This window comes from Arachis hypogaea, chromosome 15, assembly GCF_003086295.3.
Source record: "Arachis hypogaea cultivar Tifrunner chromosome 15, arahy.Tifrunner.gnm2.J5K5, whole genome shotgun sequence".
NCBI classification, from domain to species: Eukaryota; Viridiplantae; Streptophyta; class Magnoliopsida; order Fabales; family Fabaceae; genus Arachis; species Arachis hypogaea.
In genome coordinates this window covers 2,062,689-2,083,667 of record NC_092050.1, presented here as the reverse complement: position 1 = coordinate 2,083,667, position 20,979 = coordinate 2,062,689, and the positions used below count along the sequence as shown (strand labels likewise).

At 32.1% G+C, this 20,979-nt stretch overlaps 2 protein-coding genes across 5 annotated transcripts; one reads left to right on the top strand and one right to left on the bottom strand.

Moving 5' to 3' along the window:
• Positions 1-1,360: 1,360 nt before the first annotated feature.
• On the top strand, positions 1,361-8,490 carry LOC112747500 (cyclin-dependent kinase F-4-like). Of its 4 annotated transcripts, none has more exons than XM_025795537.3 (19): positions 1,361-1,774; positions 2,660-2,920; positions 2,999-3,050; positions 3,134-3,735; positions 3,818-3,896; positions 3,976-4,044; positions 4,138-4,227; positions 4,315-4,453; positions 4,725-4,827; positions 4,908-4,960; positions 5,060-5,126; positions 5,277-5,385; positions 5,977-6,042; positions 6,145-6,213; positions 6,358-6,418; positions 6,499-6,615; positions 7,441-7,472; positions 7,721-7,796; positions 8,033-8,490. In XM_025795537.3, exons 4-19 carry the CDS (start codon positions 3,728-3,730, stop codon positions 8,245-8,247), a joined length of 1,353 nt encoding a protein of 450 aa, XP_025651322.1. In that variant the 5' UTR covers positions 1,361-1,774; positions 2,660-2,920; positions 2,999-3,050; positions 3,134-3,727; the 3' UTR covers positions 8,248-8,490. The 4 variants fall into 4 exon arrangements, with proteins under 4 accessions (XP_025651322.1, XP_072073552.1, XP_072073553.1 ...); XM_072217451.1 differs by having other exon boundaries at positions 1,365-1,774; positions 2,660-2,863; XM_072217452.1 differs by having other exon boundaries at positions 1,453-1,774; positions 2,587-2,863.
• Positions 8,491-12,194: 3,704 nt separating this feature from the next.
• Positions 12,195-20,102, bottom strand: LOC112747499 (protein BREVIS RADIX-like). Its single transcript, XM_025795535.3, has 7 exons — positions 19,840-20,102; positions 19,558-19,605; positions 17,906-18,085; positions 13,571-13,965; positions 13,219-13,348; positions 12,701-13,011; positions 12,195-12,606 (listed from the first exon to the last, which is right to left on the bottom strand). The coding sequence occupies exons 3-7, from the start codon at positions 18,014-18,016 to the stop codon at positions 12,528-12,530; spliced, it is 1,026 nt and encodes a 341-aa protein (XP_025651320.1). The 5' UTR covers positions 18,017-18,085; positions 19,558-19,605; positions 19,840-20,102; the 3' UTR covers positions 12,195-12,527.
• Between the last annotated feature and the right edge of the window lie 877 nt (positions 20,103-20,979).

Below are 20,979 nucleotides of genomic sequence, written 5' to 3'. Positions count from 1 at the left end.
TAAGAAGAAAAAGATAAAATGACAAATAAAAATAAAATAAGAATTTAATAGTAAAAAAAGAATAATATTATCTATCTAAGTCTTTTTATTTTAATTTTAATCAAATTGGTCTAACATAATAAAAATCAATTATGACTAATATTATTTTAAATTTTATTATTTAATTTGGTTGAACTTAATTCATAAAAAAACTTAAATATGTAACATTACTCATAAAAAAAATACTTTTTTTTGGTTCAAACAAAACCAATATTCAAACCAACATTAAATTATAAGATAAACTACATATATAAAATTCATAATTTGACTTAAAAAAATATAATTTAGTATATATTAGTCAAATTTATACGTGTTGAGATTGTGTGTCTTAATATCTATTTAAGACCAAAATTAAATGCTAAGTTTATTGTATCATAATAGTTATCAATATTTAGGAGAAATTATTTTTTAAAGAATTAAATAACTGTGATATATTACTGATGAATTGAATTTAATGTATCATATATAATAATTTTAGGTGTGTATTTAATTATGTAATATCGTACTAATAAAAATAATATTTTTTACATTAATTACATAAATAATTATCTAAAAAAATGAATGATTATGTAAAATATTTTTACATTGTTAATACATTAAAATTAGACTAATTTTAATAAATATTGAAACAAATTTGATGTTTTTCAAAAATATTTGATGATTTTTGTATTTTACACTCACGTAAAAAAATCTGACACAAATGTAATTTAATAAGATTGAATTATAATTGATTGAACTTTTTAATCTTTTAAAAATAAATTTCTTATTTGACTAAATACAATGCGAATAGTTTTTATTGATAAAAATAATTCAGCAAAATCAAATTGTGTTATAAGCCATGTTAATGTATTTCACCATATTAAAGTTTGGTTTGTTAAATTTTTTTAAAAAGATGTTTATATTTTTTAAAAGCATAAATTTTTTATTTTGTGTTTGATAAATAAAAAAATCACGTACTAAAAACAATTAAAGTGAAAAATATTATTAAAAGTCTAATATAATCTCATATATTAACTTATTTTTAAATTTAATGCTTAAATTTATGTCTTTTATAATATTTTTAAAATTTAAAAAATATTATTAAACGTAATTATTGTTATTTGTATTTATTAAATATTATTTTTAATTTGATTTACTAAATATAAATACTATATTTTTAAAAAAACTATCTTTTAAAAATGAGTTTTTATAAATTATTTTTAAAGAATAAAAATTTTACCAAACTAAACCTAATTACAATATTAAAATTTTTTTTTCTCAAAATTAAACTCCATATTATTATTGGAAAAACAAATAAAACATGAATAGGGACGCGGAATGAGAAAGGAGAGCGACATATGAGAACCCACAGGTTGGAAGCGAGAGCGTAGCAGAAAAGCAGCTATAAATAGATCCAAGAGTGTGAATCGGAGTTGGACTCCAAGACCAGAAAATACCAAATCTTTTTTTATCTTTTTTTTTTTAAATTCAAAAATAAATATTTTATTTTTAAAAAACGAACAAAGAAAACGAGGCGGTGCCTCAAAACAAAGGTGCGAATAAATTAGGTAAAGGGTAGACACACAATTCCCCTATTTCTTTGTTGGCACGAATCGCATATAACACATCACAAATAGAGAGAAAGGCAAAACAAAAAAAAGGAGGAAAAAAAAATAGGGGGTATCGTAGAGGAAGAAGCTCTGGATTCCGCCTCTTCCCGTCCTTCGAGACGGTGGTTATGCTGCTTAATTTTCAGGTCTTCTCTCTCTCTCTCTCTCTTATAACCGCTCTTTGTTTCTCTCTCTCTCTTTCTCCGACGCCAATTTGTTATTATCTTTTTATTCTACGCGTTTTTTTAGATCAGATCTGATCTTCGTTTAGATCCTTATGATTTAGCTGCGTGGTTTGATTTTACGATTGTTTCTTTGTTTAGTTTTTGGTTTTGCTTTGGATTTCTTCGATTTCTGCTTGTATCTTTTCTCTTTGGACGGTTGCGATCGAGGAATGGCGTTCGGTTTGATTGAAGATCATGTGGATTGGTTTTGTACTTTTGTTTTATGGATTGTGTAGGATACCTCCGGGGTTGAATTTGCCTATCGTCATGTGTCTGGATAGTTTGTTTATTAGGTTTGTAACTTCTAATTTGAGCTTCGGAGATAATTAGGGTTTGGGATTGGGATTCTGGTTGCGTTTGTGGTTTTTGGACAATTATTGGCGTCTGAACTCTCCTGTGCAATTTTGTTTGTTAGGTATTCTTGGTGTGTTTTATCATCTATCTTTTTTCATATGAAGACCTGGAAATCTTGCCTGATTACCTTTACAATTTTGCTGTTGAAACGTGAATTCAGTTTTGGGATTCAGCTTGGTCTATACATGATTGGTTTTGTGGAGTCAGTACTTGCATAGTTTCGTTACTAAATAGTAAATATTAATCCGGAAAACGTTCACTTGTTGGATAGGGTTTTTCTAATTTCACTGTTTTTATTAGAGCATCTGAAGCTATAAGCTGTCTAATTTCTGTCACTCAGCATTCTGTTGATACTTTTGTTTTTGCTCTTATTAATATAGGGAGACATGTTAACAATGTGCATTCTGGGATTTATAATCCAATCTAAGGTTTGGACCCGGTTATCTGCTGCAGGTTGGCCTGAATTTGAATCCAAGTAGTTGTGATATATTTTCCCAGACATGGAGGGAGTTAGTTTCTCGACGAATTGCTACCAGTATCGGTTTTTTGCATTCCAAGAAGTGCTCGACTGGCGGTTCTTCATCATCGGAAATTTTCTTCTGGTTTCCTTTGTTAATTGCACTTAGTGTTCTGCTCCCGTTTAATGATCGGCACAGGGTACGTGATGCTAGTTTCTTCTGATACAGGTGCTGCATCTTTAGTGCACTTGTACAAGTAAGAACTTTTTCTTTTTCTTGTTTTGGATGACACACCAATCCAATGGTAGCTTCTTGATCATTGTTCCCTTGGCAGTGCATTGCTGACCCAACACTCAGTTATTATATCTGGTAGAACCTCTTCTGGGGTAAGAATCTACAATGGAGAGCCTCAACAACAATTGTCTGTTTAGATTTATCAAAATCTAATATAATATTTCTTCCTTTACAGGGCTGAAGTATATAGATTGGTGACTGTATACTGGATGCTGACTAGTCTTTGAGTGAAGCATTTGCGTTGAATCATTGCAGACTGTAGTTTTCTGGCAATTGTCTTCTTGTTGCTCTTGATGGGGTATAGTTGGTAACGATACATCAGTTACCTGAAAGTTCTGAAACAAATACTGCATAGTTTAGATGAAGTAGATATTACCATAGTCTTGAAGTCTTGGGTCACAGTGATTTTAGCTAGAGATTAATGCTAATGCTTTGATCACTCTTGTGGTTGGACCTGAGAACCTGAGAAGCATCAGTATGATCTCTGGTACTTGTTCATTTCTACTACCGTTGTCCTGCAACCATTATAAAGCCGTGGGTCTATTAATGAATAAGGCTGTGCAGCCCTTCCATCAGATAGTTTCTGCTTCCATGCCCTGTTTTGCTACGACAGAAAATTGATGGTGGATTTTGCTGGATCAGCAGTCATCTGTTAATATCTTATATACCTCTGAGCATCATCTGCAATAGATAAATGCCATCTATCATTTGTGTTTTTGTTTACTTTAGTTGAATAAAGAAAGAGCTGATTTGTATTTTCACGGGAACAATGGAGAGGTTCGTTTTCCCCAGAAGTTGCTATCCCTTCCTTATACCCATATGTTAGAATTCCTTACAAATTTTTTTGTTGTGGATACAGGTACAAGTTAATTAAGGAAGTTGGTGATGGAACGTTTGGGAGTGTTTGGAGAGCTATTAATAAGCAAACTGGAGAAGTTGTAAGTGTGCTCCAAGTTGCATGATCAATGTGCTTCATTTGATGTCTGCTTTAGTAATAATTAAGTCATAAAATTGCAGGTTGCAATTAAGAAAATGAAGAAGAAATATTACTCTTGGGAGGAGTGTGTAAACCTGAGAGAAGTCAAGGTGTCTCATTTTGCCGATCCTTCTGAAACCTTATTTGCCATATGGCTTTTTATTTTCTGTTTATAACTTACTTCAATTTCTCTTGGTTTACAGTCACTAAGAAAAATGAACCACCCAAATATTGTGAAGCTAAAGGAAGTTATTCGGGAAAGTGACATTCTGTACTTTGTTTTTGAGTACATGGTGGGTGGCCAGTTCTTCATTAGACGTGGTCTGCATCATCTTGTGCAAAGTCCAGTAATTGATGTTTCAATTTTTTGGGTGATTTAGGAATGCAACCTGTACCAACTTATGAAAGACAGGGAGAAGATGTTTTCTGAGGGTGAAGTTAGGAATTGGTGTTTTCAAGTTTTCCAAGGTCTTGCTTATATGCACCAGCGTGGATACTTCCACCGTGATCTGAAGCCTGGTACGTTTATCATTGCATCCGAATCCTTTGTTAAATGTGCTATATGATAAAATAGAGAACATGCTTTTTGAATATGTTGCCTTTTTTTTTTCTTTCAAACTTCTCAAGAATTACCTAGCTTTTTCTATAAATTATGCATCGTGTTGGTTGACATTTTAATGAAGTTGTTATTGTGCAGCAAATGGAGATTTATACCATGGTCTATTCTGATTAATTTTATCACTTGATTGCAAGTTTTGTTTTGACACAATGTATACTCATTTTTTGGCAGAGAACTTGCTGGTTACCAAGGATATCATAAAAATTGCTGATTTTGGCCTAGCACGTGAGATCAGTTCACAACCACCCTACACTGAGTATGTCTCCACACGGTGGTAAGTGCTTTCAACTCTTGTATGTAAATTGTTCAGTTGTGTGTTGTGCAGTTTATAAGTTGTACGCTGGCTTCTGTTAGGTATCGAGCTCCTGAAGTGCTACTTCAATCTTATCTGTATAGCTCCAAAGTTGGTAAGTATATGCTTTAAACAGCGATAATGATCAAATTAATATTGTTTGGAGTGATGATAAGTACCGTTTTATTTACTGAATTTTCTGTCACTCATTTAGACATGTGGGCAATGGGTGCTATAATGGCTGAACTGTTCTCTCTTCGTCCTCTTTTCCCTGGTGCCAGGTAGTCTCTCTCGCTCTCTCTCCCCCTGGTGCTATAAACTATTATGATTTTACAGCATAGAGACCATGACTAATATCCTGTTTCAAAGCAATTTGGTTTCATATCTTACTATGTTGGAATAAATATTCTCCTTCATATTTGTGCCTGCAGTGAAGCGGATGAGATCTACAAAATATGCGGTGTGATAGGCAGCCCAACCATTGAATCATGGGCTGATGGGCTGAAACTTGCAAGGGATATAAACTATCAGTTCCCACAGGTTAGAATCCCTTAGTTTGGCGTTGCTGTCTTTGTTAGTATACCTCAGGAATGCTATTTTTCCTATCAAGCATATATTTTTTATTTTGCAAAATAACTTGCAATTACTAATAAACTGTGCTGTTGGTTTGTAGCAACTAGTTGTAAAGTGAATATAGTTGGAGTGTGATCAATTATTGGTGCAGTTTTTATGTCAATTGATTATCTTTATATATTAGTTCAGTAGTTCTGTATAAGATTAAGTTGATTTCAATCTAATCTTTTAAGAGAATAAAATTTTGTTACTGAATGGAGTTGCTTCTATATATGTATGAAGATATTTGTTAAATATTTGTGGGGCTTAATTGTTTTCAATCTACTTAACAGATAATAAAAAGTTATTACAAAAGGGAATCCTGTTATATATAGTTGCTAGGTAGATAAGATGATATAGGTATTCTATCTTTGTTGTTGAATATGTGCTTTGTCCAGTTTCAAGCCTCTTGCTTGATTCTCTGTTCTGGGTGTACCTAGATATTGCATATGGTATATGATGTTTTTCTGCTTAATTTAAAACCGTCTTGTGCTTAGTGGTATTTGCCTTCTGCTGCAGCTTGCTGGTGTACATCTTTCGGCACTGATACCATCTGCGAGTGATGATGCGGTCAGCCTTATCAGGGTAAAGTAGTTTTTCATTTACTGGTTATAGCTGTTAGGATGAGGCACCACAAACTAACAGTTTGTCTATAAATTCCCGTGCTCTTGTTTGCTGTTAATGAAGTCACTTTGCTCATGGGATCCCTGCAAGAGGCCAACAGCTGCAGAGGCCCTTCAACATCCCTTTTTCCAGGTAGTCAGTTGGCTCATGCATTTTGTATTATTTCATGTTTTTTTGGTCTTAACTGTCAACTGATCTGTATGTTAACAATACCCCTCCCAACATAAAAGAACCGTGAGCGATTTTTTGACACACTTATTTGTTGATAACTTGTAGACTTGTTTTTATGTTCCTCCATCCCTTCGTACTAGAGCAGTGTCAAGAACTCCTCCATCTGGTTTGTATTTATCTATCTCTTTACATTCTTGATTTACGAAAGCATTGGATGACACCATGTTATCTCCTGTTCTTTCTCAGCTGGAACAAGGGGAGCCCTTGATCAGCAAGGGGTTAGGAGATATTCTGGCATGTTGCCTAATTCAAAGCTCACCAATAACTTCTCCTCTCCGAAATTACATCCTCCTTTAGCTTCAGGTGATCTGATTGGATTTTTCTATTTATATATTATATTTCCCTGCATGCCTTTTTTTTAAAAAAAAAATTGAGTTCCACACTGGTTATAACGTTGAAGCAAAGGTTGTGGCCTAAAGGTGACAAGGGTGATTGTTTTTTTGAGTTGGAGGGAACCAAAAAGGCACATCTTGCCATAGAAATCTGACAATGTTGTTAGAGAAACAGTAAGATATTTGGTCTTCTCAAAGCTGGGATTAGTTATATGAATCAAATAATGCTATTGGCTCCTGTAAATTTGGTAAAAAGTTTCAAGGTGCTTGTCAACTGCTCTGTAGAACACCTCTCTTCGTAGTGACTTAAAGTTGATTGTTGATCCATAACACAAGAATAGACTGGATAACAGTCGATTTTTACCATCATGTGTCATCTAAGTATCAGTTGCCTAGATTGGATATTTCTGTGTCATGCTAGAGGAGCCTGAAAACTCTGCCTTGGTTACCAAACGCTTTGGGGGATTCTTGCCTCAGCACATTATGCATGCATTCTGTATTTTATTACCACATGGGTTGCTGGTAGTGGTTAATAGTTCTTTGGTTTTTTCTAATGAGTGGATGAATGGGTAAGGCATTAGATTGGAGACTTGAAACTTCTCCATACTTCTTCCACAGGTGCCTTTAAGCTGTTGGTTTTCAAAACACCAGTCTGACCCGAAAATATATTTAAGTATTATATATGCCATTGATGGAAATTCTGAGGAATATGACGGGTTTTACTCTTTTGGGTGTACCAGTATTTTAATAATTGATTTCATGCTGTGCGCTGAAGAATTTTCATTTAATATTACAGGTGTGCAACGTAAGCTGGATATGGTGAATCAGGTTAGTTGTCTTGATCTTGCCACCCATCTCAGCTCTCTGTTTCTTTTTACTGTGGCATCAAGAAAATCTTAATCTGCTAATCATTTGAATTCGGTCAAATACTAGAGTAGCTCTTATCTCAAATCAAAATCGTTCTTCATATTAGTGGAGTAGCTCTACATTAGTAATATGCTTTTTGATGCACTGATTAGTGATTAGTTACTCATCAGTCTCCAATGTGATGTAAACATTGTGTGTTTTTTCTGCAGAATGGAAGTAAGAATGAGAAGTCCATGAATACTGTTAAACAATCAAAATATCGACAGCCTGGAAAGGATAGCCCAAGTAAGATTTTTGGCCTTAATTGTTGTATTGGATATTTCGTAACTGGAATCATTTGTTGGGATGATTCCATATATTAATTTACGCATGTATTTGGTGTGAACAAGTAAATCAACTCCCCCAGTATTCCTTGTTACTTCTCCTCAATTCCATTCTGCCTTAAAATCAATAAATACTATCTTCTTGTGATCTATTCATGTGGTGCTCTATATATGAGAAGTTCATGTTGGTGTTGGCAGCTGCTATGAACAAGGGGAGGAATGCGAAGGCAATTTCTGAAACAGCGGATAGGTTGACCAATATGAATGTTGGTAGTGGTACTCGAAGAGGACAACCCCGCCCTCCTCCAATGAAGGCTGGAGTTAATTGGATTTCTGAATCTGGAAACTTCATGCTGAGAGCTGCACAGCCGATCCCCACCGGAAGAACTTTCAGTCGGAAGGTTGCTGGATGAGGATTGCGTTACCGTTACTGTTACCGTGGGAGAATTCTATGATAGTCAATACTGTGACTGTTTCTAGTATCACATTTGTGGGTCTTTCGACTTATCTGTTGAGTCGAGTCTAATCTACAAAACTAGTCTTGCTTGTGTCTGTTTTTAATAATGGTTTGATATTTCTGAGTTGTTGGGACATATACAGTTGTGCTGATGTTTTTTTATATATATAAATAAAATGCTTTTCTTTCCTTATGTAAATAGTGGAACTCCACTTTAATTTTGTGTGCGTGATGTGGTTATTAAACTAAAATTATATTTTGAAAATGATTACGGTTACGAAAATCTTCTCGTCATTCTAGCTACAACACAGTTTTAGTGCAAAGAATATTTTTGATGACTAACCACCGTTTTTACTTGTTGCATTCTATACTTCTTACGAACACACTTTTAAGTGATGATATGCTTGTATAATTTTGTTAAGAAGTAACAAACAGTCAATAAATAGCAACACATTGGACATACATATATAACTAGCAGAAACTATTTTTTAAGTCGATATTTCCATGGTCCAAAACTTTAAAAAGGAGGCAAATTTTCATTAATAAAGTAATATTCATATTTTAAAACCACTTTTGTTGATACTTGACACTTGAGAGGCTTGGCCCTTCAGGAAGCTGATGAGTTTGAAATCATCGCCGAAAACACCAGCAGCATCCTTGGTGGCATTTTGGCTTTTGTAGTTCAGATCTTATTTTCCCTTGTATTTAGAAAGATAAGATTAATGTTATACATCTAAGTTTTTATGAATCAAGTACAATCAAGTTAAATAATAAAATTTGGAATAATATTAATCATAATTAATTTTTGTTATGTTAGATCAATTTGATTAGCTTGATTAATAAAAAGATTTGAATGGGTAGAATTATTTATATTTTAATAATTTTAATTAAAAAAATCGAAGAACTCAAGAAAAGAAAGGGAGGGGCGGCGTGGGGTATATTGGGTTGACGTTAGTGAAAAAATGTAGTAAAAATAATAAGAAAATTAAATGGGGTCAATATAAAAATTTTAAAAGAACATATTGACCAATCATAAATGCACACATAAAATGTAACTTGCATCTTTATTTGGGAGGACCATAACTAACACAACTAACAATTGCAAAGTGAATGAAATGGATCTTCTTAAATTTTTTTTATTAATATGGTGAAGTGTGTGTAATCCAATTTTTGAAAAACACGAAAGTATCCATTTACTCTCCGAAATCGAATAATTGCAAATATTAAGGTTTGAATTGAAAAAATCAATCAAATTTGAATGATATTTGCTTTATTTAATGGAAAATTAGTAAAATAAAGTATGTTAATATGCAAGTTTTATACTATAAGATTTATTAGGATCTAATATTTATGAGTCATATTAAACTATTCTTCTATCTTAGTTCATGACAATAGTAAAGACATTTTATGGCCTACAAATTCAGCTTCACAGAATACATAAATTCAATTATAATTTTAGTCTTTATTTTACCTTATCTTTACCTTTCATAGACAAATGCTCTATATATACCTAATTTTATCTTCATAGTTTATAATTTTCAATCAATCAACAATCAATAAAATTTTATCTTTTCTTTCATTAGTCTTTCACAATTTTATTATTTTTGCGTACTCTTTCTTTTTGTACTCTTTCCGTTTTATTATGGTATCAGAACTTTCTTGATGTGAAAAATTTCTCCATTAGGTAATTACTAAAGTGATGAGTCATACGCTCATTTGTGTGATCCTGCACCTCGTCGAGGATCATGTCAATTTCTTGGAAAATGCTATATATTCGAAGGTGTGGTGGGTGAGAATTGGATAAAATTTATAGAATGTGTAGTGAATCGATTTTTATCGAACCCTTAGTTTAGTCACCAACACTTTCGAATTAAAGACGTAGACCCATTAAAATATTTTTTGAATATTGAGGTTGCTCAATCATTAAAGGGAATTTGCGTCAGAGAAAATATTGTCTTGAACTTTTGGAGGATTCTGGTTTATTAGGTGCTATATCTGCCTCTGTTCCAATGGATAGTACCAAAGACTATATCAAGACAAAAGTCCCTGCTATCTGAACCTTTTGTATATCGCCGTTTGGTTGGCCGTCTTATCTATCTCACCACTATTCGACCGAACATCATGTATGCCACTCAACAATTAAGTCAATTCATGACATCTCCTGCTAAATCTCATCTTCAAGCTGTTAAGCATGTGTTACAATATCTGAAAATTAGTCCTGATAGACTTTTTTCAAGAGAATCAGAAATTCAGCTTCTGATTGGGCCGGATGTCCTGACACTCGACCATCTTTAACAAGTTATTGTTTCTTGCTAGGTAGTTCTTTAGTCTCTTGAAAGATCAAGAAATAAACCACTGTTACCCGCTCATCCACGGAAGCATAATATCGTGCATTAGTTAACACAACTTGTAAACTTCAATGGATACTAAACCTGTTACAATTTTTGCGCATCTTTTCTATCCGCCCACCAGTTTATATTGTGATAATCAGAGTACTCTTCGTATTGCTGCTAACTCAGTTTTTCATGAACGAACCAAACATTTAGAGATTGATTATCACTTGGTTCGACAAAAAGTTGGACTGATTAAACTTCTCCCAATTTCCTCTTCTGAGCAATTAGCTGACATCTTCACCAAGTCTTTGTCTTCCCAACCCTTCCATCTTAATCTGTCACCAAGTCTTTGTCTTCCCAACCCTTCCATCTTAATCTGAATAGGCTTAGTTTATCGACATCTTTCATCCTCTAGCTTGTGGGGCGTATTAAACCACTCTTCCACCTTAGTCCATGACAACAATAAAGACATCTCACGGTCCACAAATTCAGTCCAACAGAATACACAAATTCAGTCAATTATAATTTTATTCTTTATCTTATCTTATCTTTATCTTATCTTATCTTTATATTTATCTTATCTTTATTTATTTTTATCTTTCATAGATCAATACTCTATATATACTTAGTTTTATCTTCATAGTTTATAATTTTCAATCAATCAACAATCAATAAAATTTTTTTATCTTTTCTTTTCATTCATTATTCTTTTACAATTTTATTATTTTTGCGTACTCTTTATGTACTCTTTCTGTTTTATTTAGTCATGCTAAATATATATTAAAATTAATCACTAAAACCAGCTATTAATATAATTAAAAATAAATTAAATAACATATATTTTCATACACAAATATATTAGTAGTGATTTTGGTATACATACCATTTATATTTATTTATGAGAAGTGAATACTTTGCACTCTCATCTGATGATAATTTCCTTTTTTATTATATTAGTAACATTCTTACATGATAGTTTAATATATTTATGTAAAAGTTAATGGAAATAAAGTGAGTAGCAATTTTTTACTTTCTATTTATTAGCCATAACATCCTCTCCATACTCTTTTAACACGTGAGTATTTTCTTATTTTAACTCATTAATTATATAGCTGCTATTATCTTTTCATAAACAAAACTATTAAAGATGTTAAAATCGTACAATTACGGTTTAATCATTGAAAATGTCCTCACAGATTAATTAGTATTATTCTATTAAAAAGGTCGCTTAGTGGGTAGAGAAACTCTATTAAGTCACTAATACCAACATATATAGCGATTTCGTTTTAGTTTCTAAAAGTAAAGGCTAAAGCTTAATGATTTAGTTTTAGTTCTGCATAAATTTAAGTGTTTTTATTATTTCGATTGAATTGTTTGAACTTTGAAGTATTAGTTTTAGGTTTTAGAATTAAAGTTAGATGCATGAAACTTACATGATTGGTTGATATGTATGTAAACAATTTGTCAACATAAGATTTGAACTATATTGTGATTAAATAAATGATAATTAACAGCAACTATAATGACAAAAGGAAAAGTGTAAGAAACCAAGATTAAAGGGAGAGAATTAAAAAACAAATATAGATATGTATATATATATATTATATATATAATATAATGAAAGAAAATATTAGACCTCCAAATCCCATGGTGATTGAACTTTTGGGAAAAATAGGGATCACAAAAACAAATTCAGAATTTGGCACTGTATAATAAGACAGTGTCAATCTTAACAATATGCCAGAGACTATCACCAATGGTGTGAAGGGACTAACTAGTTTTTGTGTATAGGACTCTCTTAACTCCAAAAGAATCCAAAAGTAACAAGCTGCATTACAATAATCACTACCAATCAAAATTGGGGATTCCATCTTTGTTTAGGACATCCTTAATTTTCATGTCTTCAAAGGTATTGAGCTTGTATTCTATCTCTGTTCTCCTCCCACCATGTCTTTGCATTTACCTCCCCAAATCTTTCCCGGCTGCAGAAATAGTTAGTTCATCAAGTGTCAATTCAAATAAAACAAGAATCATGTTAGTTTTCTAGATCATGTTCTTGATATGCACTAATGTTACCTGAATCTCACGCGTCGAAGCTCCCTTGTTCCATCGGCTAACTGCCTGATTGTGATGTAAACTCCAGGCTCATCCTGCTCTACCCACTCTGTCTCCATCTCGCTGGCATTGCTCACTGAAGGCTCGTCTCTAGAAGAGGTTGTAGTCCTTGATGCTTCCATGGATGACCCTGCTGCATGGAACTGGTGGCCGGAACCACCTTGTTCCAAGTGTTTATAGTGATGCCTTGGTGTTGTCCAATCTCTGTTTAAAGATGAGGTCATAGGACTTTCTCGCGCTGATGTCAATCTTGAGTATGTAGAATCCCTTGGCTGTTCAATGGCAACAATGCAAACATATTATAAATCTTGAATTCAATTTGTGTTTGTTACGTGTTAGTGAAAACTCAGATGCAGTTAACTTCATATAAAGTTGATAGATAAGAGTTGTTAAATGAGTTGACAGGTGCTCTCAGCTATCAACTTCACATGAAGTTAACTGTACTTGAGTTTTCACCTTGTTATATAGTACTTTCATACCTCATCCTCGGATCTTGGAGGAGTGTTAAGAGATTGTCGATTGAATCGTTGAACGTTGTAAAGTTCCATGATTCTGTCATAATTCTCCCCCCACCATTTTTGTGCTTGCCATTTATTGAACATCTCCCGGCTTCAAATTCAAAAAAAAAAATGATTAGATTTGAAGAACTAAATCCCCATATTTAGTGTACAAGTATGAAACTTGAAGATTGGCACTTTTTTTAAGGTTGCTTGAGTCCCAAGAAACAACACTCAACTAGCATGCTTGTAAATTTAGAGTTAATTTGAGAGTTTGATAATCTTGTATACACTAAACATGTAATTAACAAGGATAATGGAGTGTTTAAGAAACCTGAAGCGAATTCTTTTGAGGTCATTTCCACCATTAGGAAGAGAAACAAAGGTGATGTGAACCCCTGGCTCCACTTGTGCCATCCACTCCTTGGCTTCACCCTCATCCTCCAACACCACATCACAAACTGAGGCCGAATCGCGAGCTCTAGGGGTCTGGTCTCCACCAAATGATCTCATGAATCTTGGGTCAGTTCTACCAGGATGATTGGAGCTAGTGAAGTCCCAAGCAGGGGTTGAACTTGTGCTTGCACCTCCCATGTAAGGGTATGGAACCCCTTCTGAGATGGTGTCAAAATCAGGATAAGGTCTCTGTCCTTTCTTGTAGGTACTTGACCCTGTGCATGGCTTGCACTGCTTGTATGCACCTGAAAACTTCAGTGCCATGTCCTTTAACTGCATATAACATCAATCAAATTCAGATTAACAACAACACATTCAAACTTGTATTCAAATAGAGTTTAATTGCTGGTGCTTAATAATGTAAAAGTTTTTAAATATGGTATTTGTATTTGCTTGATTTTTAAAACTATATATAATTGGAGGCAAATAGAATAATACTGTTCAGTCTTACTAGAAAATTAAAAAACAAATTAATTGATAATAAGCCAACAAAAGCTTAACATATCTAAAAATTCATGAAAGTCATAAAAATATACTTGGTCAACAACTTCAATATAAATCATCTTTTTACAGATCACAATAGATCATGTAACTTTAACAAAATGTGTATCTGATATCATAACTTTAGGAAAATATAGATTCCTGAATAGTTACAAATATTCTGTATCTACATGTATTTTGACCATTGACTCCTATAATTAGAACTATGCAGGTGGGGCCCTATAAAAGAAACTCACTATATCTTAATAATGTTTTAAGGCTTTCTTAGACACCTGAGTGGCACTTTCCCCCCAATGTAGATCACCCTACACACATTTCTTTTTCTTTTTGAATTTGAATATCATTTGTCTCATCCAATGATCCACTAAATGGAGGAAAGGCATGCAAGGATAACCACTTCTCTCCACTTTCCAGAACATGAAAAAATACAAAATTCACAACTTGCTATAATATAAATAAAGCCAATCCCATAAAAAGTAGTTTAATTGTACTAAATGTCCCTATAGTTTTTTCAAAGAAATTTAGCTAACATATGTCCTAAAAAAACATGTTAACATTGTTAGTGAAAATTTTAACTTTCTATAATTTTATATTTTTTTCTATTATATCTAATTTTAATATAAGGTTAAGGTCTAAGCTAAAAATATATTCCATTCAACAAAAAACTGTGACAAAAAATTGCTCTAGAAACTTGATTAAAAATTTTAAAACTATAGTCCTTAATTAAAAACTATGCCAAACTAAAAAGATCTCTAGAAGTTAATTAATTAAACCTAAAAGTGAGAAATAAAATAATTGAAACTGGTTCTGCTGAATAACAAAGTATCTGTCCAAATGACACACAAGTAGGGAAACATAGTCCCTGCAAGTTTCTGAAATACAAAACCAAAAAAAGTGTGTTTGGATGAAGCTGAATGGAGTCTTAAGGTTTCACAGGCTTGGGTCATTTTCAAAGCACCATGTAAATACTTTACAGCTAGGATAGTGGAGAATGTACTTGTTATGTTATATCTAGAACACTACATACAAGTGGGTGAAAACAACATCACCTTAACGTGTGAAAAAACCATTTACTATATATCCTACAGAAACCTTACATTGTTACATTACATATGTCACAGAATCAATCTATGTACCCCAAATGGAAAGCATTTTCTATTTGTAGATATCTCCAACAATATCTATCCAAATATCAATTGTCAATTTTTTTTTCCACAATTCAGATACATTTGGTTCTAAATTGTTAGGATATATAGGCATCAAATTAAAAAAGTGCCTACCTATTTAGATAAGGATAAAAATTCCATGCAACATTGACTGAAAGGAAATTAATATAACAAGTACTGTAAAACACAAATAGTTAATAGTTAAATGTCACTATACTTTTCTTCCATCAAGAAAATAGTCCAATCATGAACAAATTTCTCTATACATATTTAATTTCCCCCTTTTTTTTAAAAGCATTGATATATAATAAAATACTTTAAAAACAAATTAAAAAAAAAGTGGGACGACAAGAATTCATGGATGGGCCATACAATGGATTCGCATACCCTTGTGTCCTAGACATCTTTTCTTAACATTAACCAAACCGATGGATGTGTTGAACATGTTCCCACTGCTGCCATTATCCACACACAAATTTTGGAGAATATTTGACCAAAGACTAATACTGCTATATTGCTTTTACTTTAGGAATCAAAATACAAGGAATTAAGAGAATAATAGTGCATTATTATTGTTATGATTATTAAAATGTGGCATGTGTAGTTAGAATTGAAGCCAATGTGTTTGTGCTTTTTATCATATGTTTTATAAATTTGATAAATTTTATAGAAACTATAATTCGGTATCTAATTTTTGTCTAACTTATTTTTTATAATAAATTTTAATTATTTAATAATTATTTATTTTTATATTTTTAAAATTAAATAATTTTTAACCTTTTTAAATATCATAAGAATCAACTATAAATTTTTGAAAAACTTCTAAATGTATTAGTATTGTGATGTTTTAGTAATTTTTAATGTTAATTTTAATTATAAAAAATATATATAATTAAAATTTACTGACTTACATAAAAGGTAGAAACTAAAATGTAGTCGACTTCACGTGAAATTGATAATTAAGAGTCATTAAATTGAGTTTTCACCTGCTTAAAAACTTTTCTAAATTTTTACCCCTTACTAGATGAAAGATGTCACAATCATGATAGAATTTTTTGATTAAAAACAAACTTAGGTGGTGTATTATACAAGTGCAATTATAAGTGGACCTAATTGACAAGCTGGAATTTTTTCCCCGTAAAATCAAATCAAAGTCTACAAAGAAGAAGAAGGAATATAGGGGATTGATTGGTTGATCATGATGGTCACGTCCGGTCAGTAACACCACATGCCATTAAATAAACCAATAAATTGGACCAATACATGGCAACAAGTGGACCATCCTCTTCAACACCATAGGTGGGCCCATTTCAAACGTCATCCTAAACAATCTCCCTCCTCCTTGATACTCACAAAAACATGTCTCGTGTGTCCGTGTGTCATGTGCATTCTTATTGGACCATGATTTTCTTTTTTCATAAGTGAAAAAATTTTCTAATTAACTCAGTTGTAAAAAGCATATAGCTACATCTAATTGGATAAACGTGCATTTGGGTTTGGTTTTATTATTAGAAATGGACTAATTTAATTGAAATTTTTGTAACTATCTTTTATCTTTGAAGTATGAAACCAAGTAAGAAGAGGACAAATTTACCTACAAGTATACCAAATTTGGCTAAATGCCTATAATATAGTATACAAAATTGGATTGTATGAATAATTTTGTTTTTGTGCTATGACATGACAAGATCACAAAACATCTGATGAATATTAATATGCATAAAAAATAGAGAAAGATGTGTGAGTGTGGAGTTGTGTAAACACATAGGTAGGGGGGGCTTATAGGTATGCGTGGAGGTTAGAGAGAGAATCAAAATGTGGTCCCCCCACCAACCTAATAGCTATTCATTTTGTTAGTTTTCACCAACATGGAAAAAAAAGAAGCTGCAAAAGCAAAACTTGTAGGTAGCACAAAAAAAAAAAATGCTACACTACAATAACATTTATAAATCCTTAAAAAAATTATACTTTAAATATATTAGTTTTTTTTTAAAAAATACTAATATATAGTAAATGTTGTTATTAGAATAAAATATATTAATTTAAATTAATTTACCTACGCCTATATATTTTTTTAGAAATTAATCTATTTAAAAATACAAATTTTTAAAAATTTATTTATTATTTAAAAAAATGCTACACTACAATCACATTTATAAATCCTTAAAAAATTTATACTTTGAATATATTAGTTTTAAAAAAAATACTAATAAAATCATTCAATACGATAAATGTTATGATTAGAGTAAAATATATTAATTTAAACTAATTTATCTACGATTTTAATATTTTTTTAGAGATTAATCTATTTAAAATACAAATTTTTAAAAATTTATTTATTATTTTATTTTAAAAAAGTTAAAATAATATCACTTCTACATGGATTATTTTTCAAGATGTATATATCAAATAAATTTCAAATAACTGATTTTTGATCTACACGTAAATAACTGATTTTTAATGTACATGTAACATAATTGATTCGAGTATTATTAATGGTGGTTATTAATAATGGTGGTAAGAGAAGAAAGTGAGGAGGGTGGAACCTGCGTGGTCAGGCTTTTGACGGCTTCTTTTGTACTGGGCGTGCCACCTTCACGGCTTTCTTCTTCCCTCTCTTCCGCCGTTTGCTTTGTACAAGCTATGCATGTAAACATTTTCACTCTTTTTCTCTCTCTCTATATATATATATATTTATATACTTTTTTCTTTCCCCCTAATTATACCTGCACCAAAACAAACAAATTCATTTAATGGTCATCACATTGAATTAGATATTCAAAAGAAATATTTAAAGTTCCGGTGTTGGAAAGAAATTTAGGTAAAACAAAAAAGCTATATATCAACTGTCATTGGTTTTTCAATGGACTAGGACAATAATAACAACAATGCATTGTACATTTGTACTAATTTAGTAAAGTGTTTATTTATTATTCTTGTCGATATTATTGTTGTTGTTGTTATTGGTCATTATATATAAATAATTGATTTCAAGGGAGAAAAAGGTTGAGAATAGGTAAGGGGAGGAAAATAAACAATCACTTTTTTTGTTTGTTGAATAAAACAGTGACAAGAGAATGAGAGGAGCAAAGTATGTAACTAAGTTGGAATGGAACTGAAGGAAGGGGAATAATGTAATAAATAATATAAAAATGAATGAATGAATGAATGAATAAATGAGGTGCCGAATGAGGCAAAACAAGATGGTCCTGAGGTAGAAAACCAAAAAGGAAAAGCAATCTTGAATGTTTAGGCTCGGGATCAGAGCTTAGGAGATCACAGAATCCAAAAAGAAGCAAAGAGAAGGAGAATGAAATGAATGAATTAAAGAAGAGAAGAAAGGGCCAAGAGTTTAATTAAAAGGAGAGAAAGAAAAGATAAAGAGATTAAAAAAAGAACAAAATGTGGGGAAGCAAAAAGCAAAGGCCAAAGGGACCTTAGCTTCTTCCCCTTGTTAGACAAAGAATTGAACAAGAAACAACAATGAAGCAAAGCAAATGATGCTATAATAATAAATAAACAAGGCAAAAGTGGTTTGAATTGAAGAACAAAATTTAATTAGTTTTAATTTTCTGACACATAATGGGGTGATTGTTGCTCCTCCACCCACCCGTCTACTCAGTCTGATTCTCTCTCTCTCTCTCTCTCTCTCTCTCTCTCTTTATCTTTTGTGTAAATCACAATCAATCCCCATTCTCCAACACCATCACCAAAAAGCAGCTACACTACACATTCTTTCTCACTCACCTTACTCTCACACAAAACAACAAAAACCATGTACTATTACTATATATAAATGAATAAATACATTTAATTCTAAAACAAACATTGACATATTAATTAATATATATAGAAGTAGTAAAATAGAGATACCAAGGTAGAGGCTATTTTTGTTTGGAAATTTCACTGAGTGTGTTTGTTGGTAATTAATTAATATATGGTTGAGATATTGAAAATGACAAATCGAGTTGAATGTGTGTGAGAAGAAGAGGGGGGGAAGGGGGGCAAACAGACACATGCAGAGGAATTATTATATAAACACAACAGAAAAAGTGTGGGGGCGGAGGATCAAATAAAAGAACAACAACAACAATGAGAAGAAGAAGAATTCTTCTTACTCTTCTCTGCACATTCAATAATGTTGTTTGCCTTTTTTTTTCTCTGCTGAAAAAAAAGTGGTTATTCGAAAACGACTTACCAAACAATCGTTTCAGCTTCCTCTGCCACCACCTTCTCCTTTGTCCCTCTGAAAATAATGCAAATGCAAAAACGCTAAACTCTTCATAACCACAATAAAATGAGACTCTAATGTTGGGATCTGAAGCTTAGTTATCGTCTTATCGAGCTAACAAATATGCAAATAAAATAAATGACGCTACAAACAAAAGTTGAAAGCAGAGAGAATGAAAGAAAAAAGACAAAAAAAAAAGTGGATAAAGAAGAATGGTTTTGCTACCATTACTACTACTATTAATACTACCTTGTGTGAGGTTCAGATTGGAGTTGAAGGAAGGTGAATCGCATTCAGAAGAAGAAGAAGAAGAATCGATGAGCTGCGAGGTGCAGAGTTTCTCTGTTTTTGGAAACAGAGGATCGTACGCGCGCGTGGATGAGAATATGAAAATAATGAATGATAGTGAACGGTGGCGATATTTTGAAGATTTTGTTTGAAGCGCGAGAAATTGGAGAGAATTACGGTTACAGATTGAGACGAGGTTGAAGGGGGGAAGACTAGAGAAGGAGGGAGACAGCGTTTGAGGTTGTCGTATTTATACATCTACTGGGTAAGGCTTCACGGCGTTAGTCTTACGCCGTTATGTTTGACGGAAAATGTTTTTGAGTATCAACCGATGGGAGACACGTGGGGCCTACATGTCCTTCTTCTTGGTTGATCCAAGGGTGGGGATTTTTAACGTTATTTGTTCCGGTGCCACGTGGCGTTTTGTGATTGAATTTGATGAGGTTATTGGAGGGCTAGGATTTAGTTAGGGGATTTATTTATTTTTTGGAACCTTCCCATCCAGGTTTTGTTGTGCTGTTCAATGATGTCATTGTTGTTGGATCTTGATAATCATAATAATCATAGATGAATAATATTGTCATCATTATTATTTATTATTAGTATTATAATCATCTATAATTTAATTGTTTTTTTTTCGTATCATCATGATCACTTGAAGTGAATCTTTAAATATAGTATAAAATAGTAAAGTAACTGCGTAATTAAAAGAAGATAAGTATTTGATTTTGTGGATATCATTTTTGGGGGAATTTGTCTTTTGTCTCAATCCTCAGGAGATTAGTTTAATACCCTAGTTAATCCTAAGAAATTAAATGAATTAAAGAAAATGATGTGGTGATAAACTTATTTTCGAAAAGTTTGTATGTTTCCAATAATGTCCTTTTGGATATAATATATTACATCAATATTTCCGGTGATTAAGTTACATTTAAGAGATTAGTTTAAAAAATTTAATTTTATTTATTTTTGGTTTAAAAAAGTTTTACGTATATATTTTGTTACCATGTGTATACTCATAAAAAATTAATGCAATTAGAGGATTCTGCAAAAAAAAAAATTACACTATCAATAAATTAAAATTATACTCTTATTTTCAAT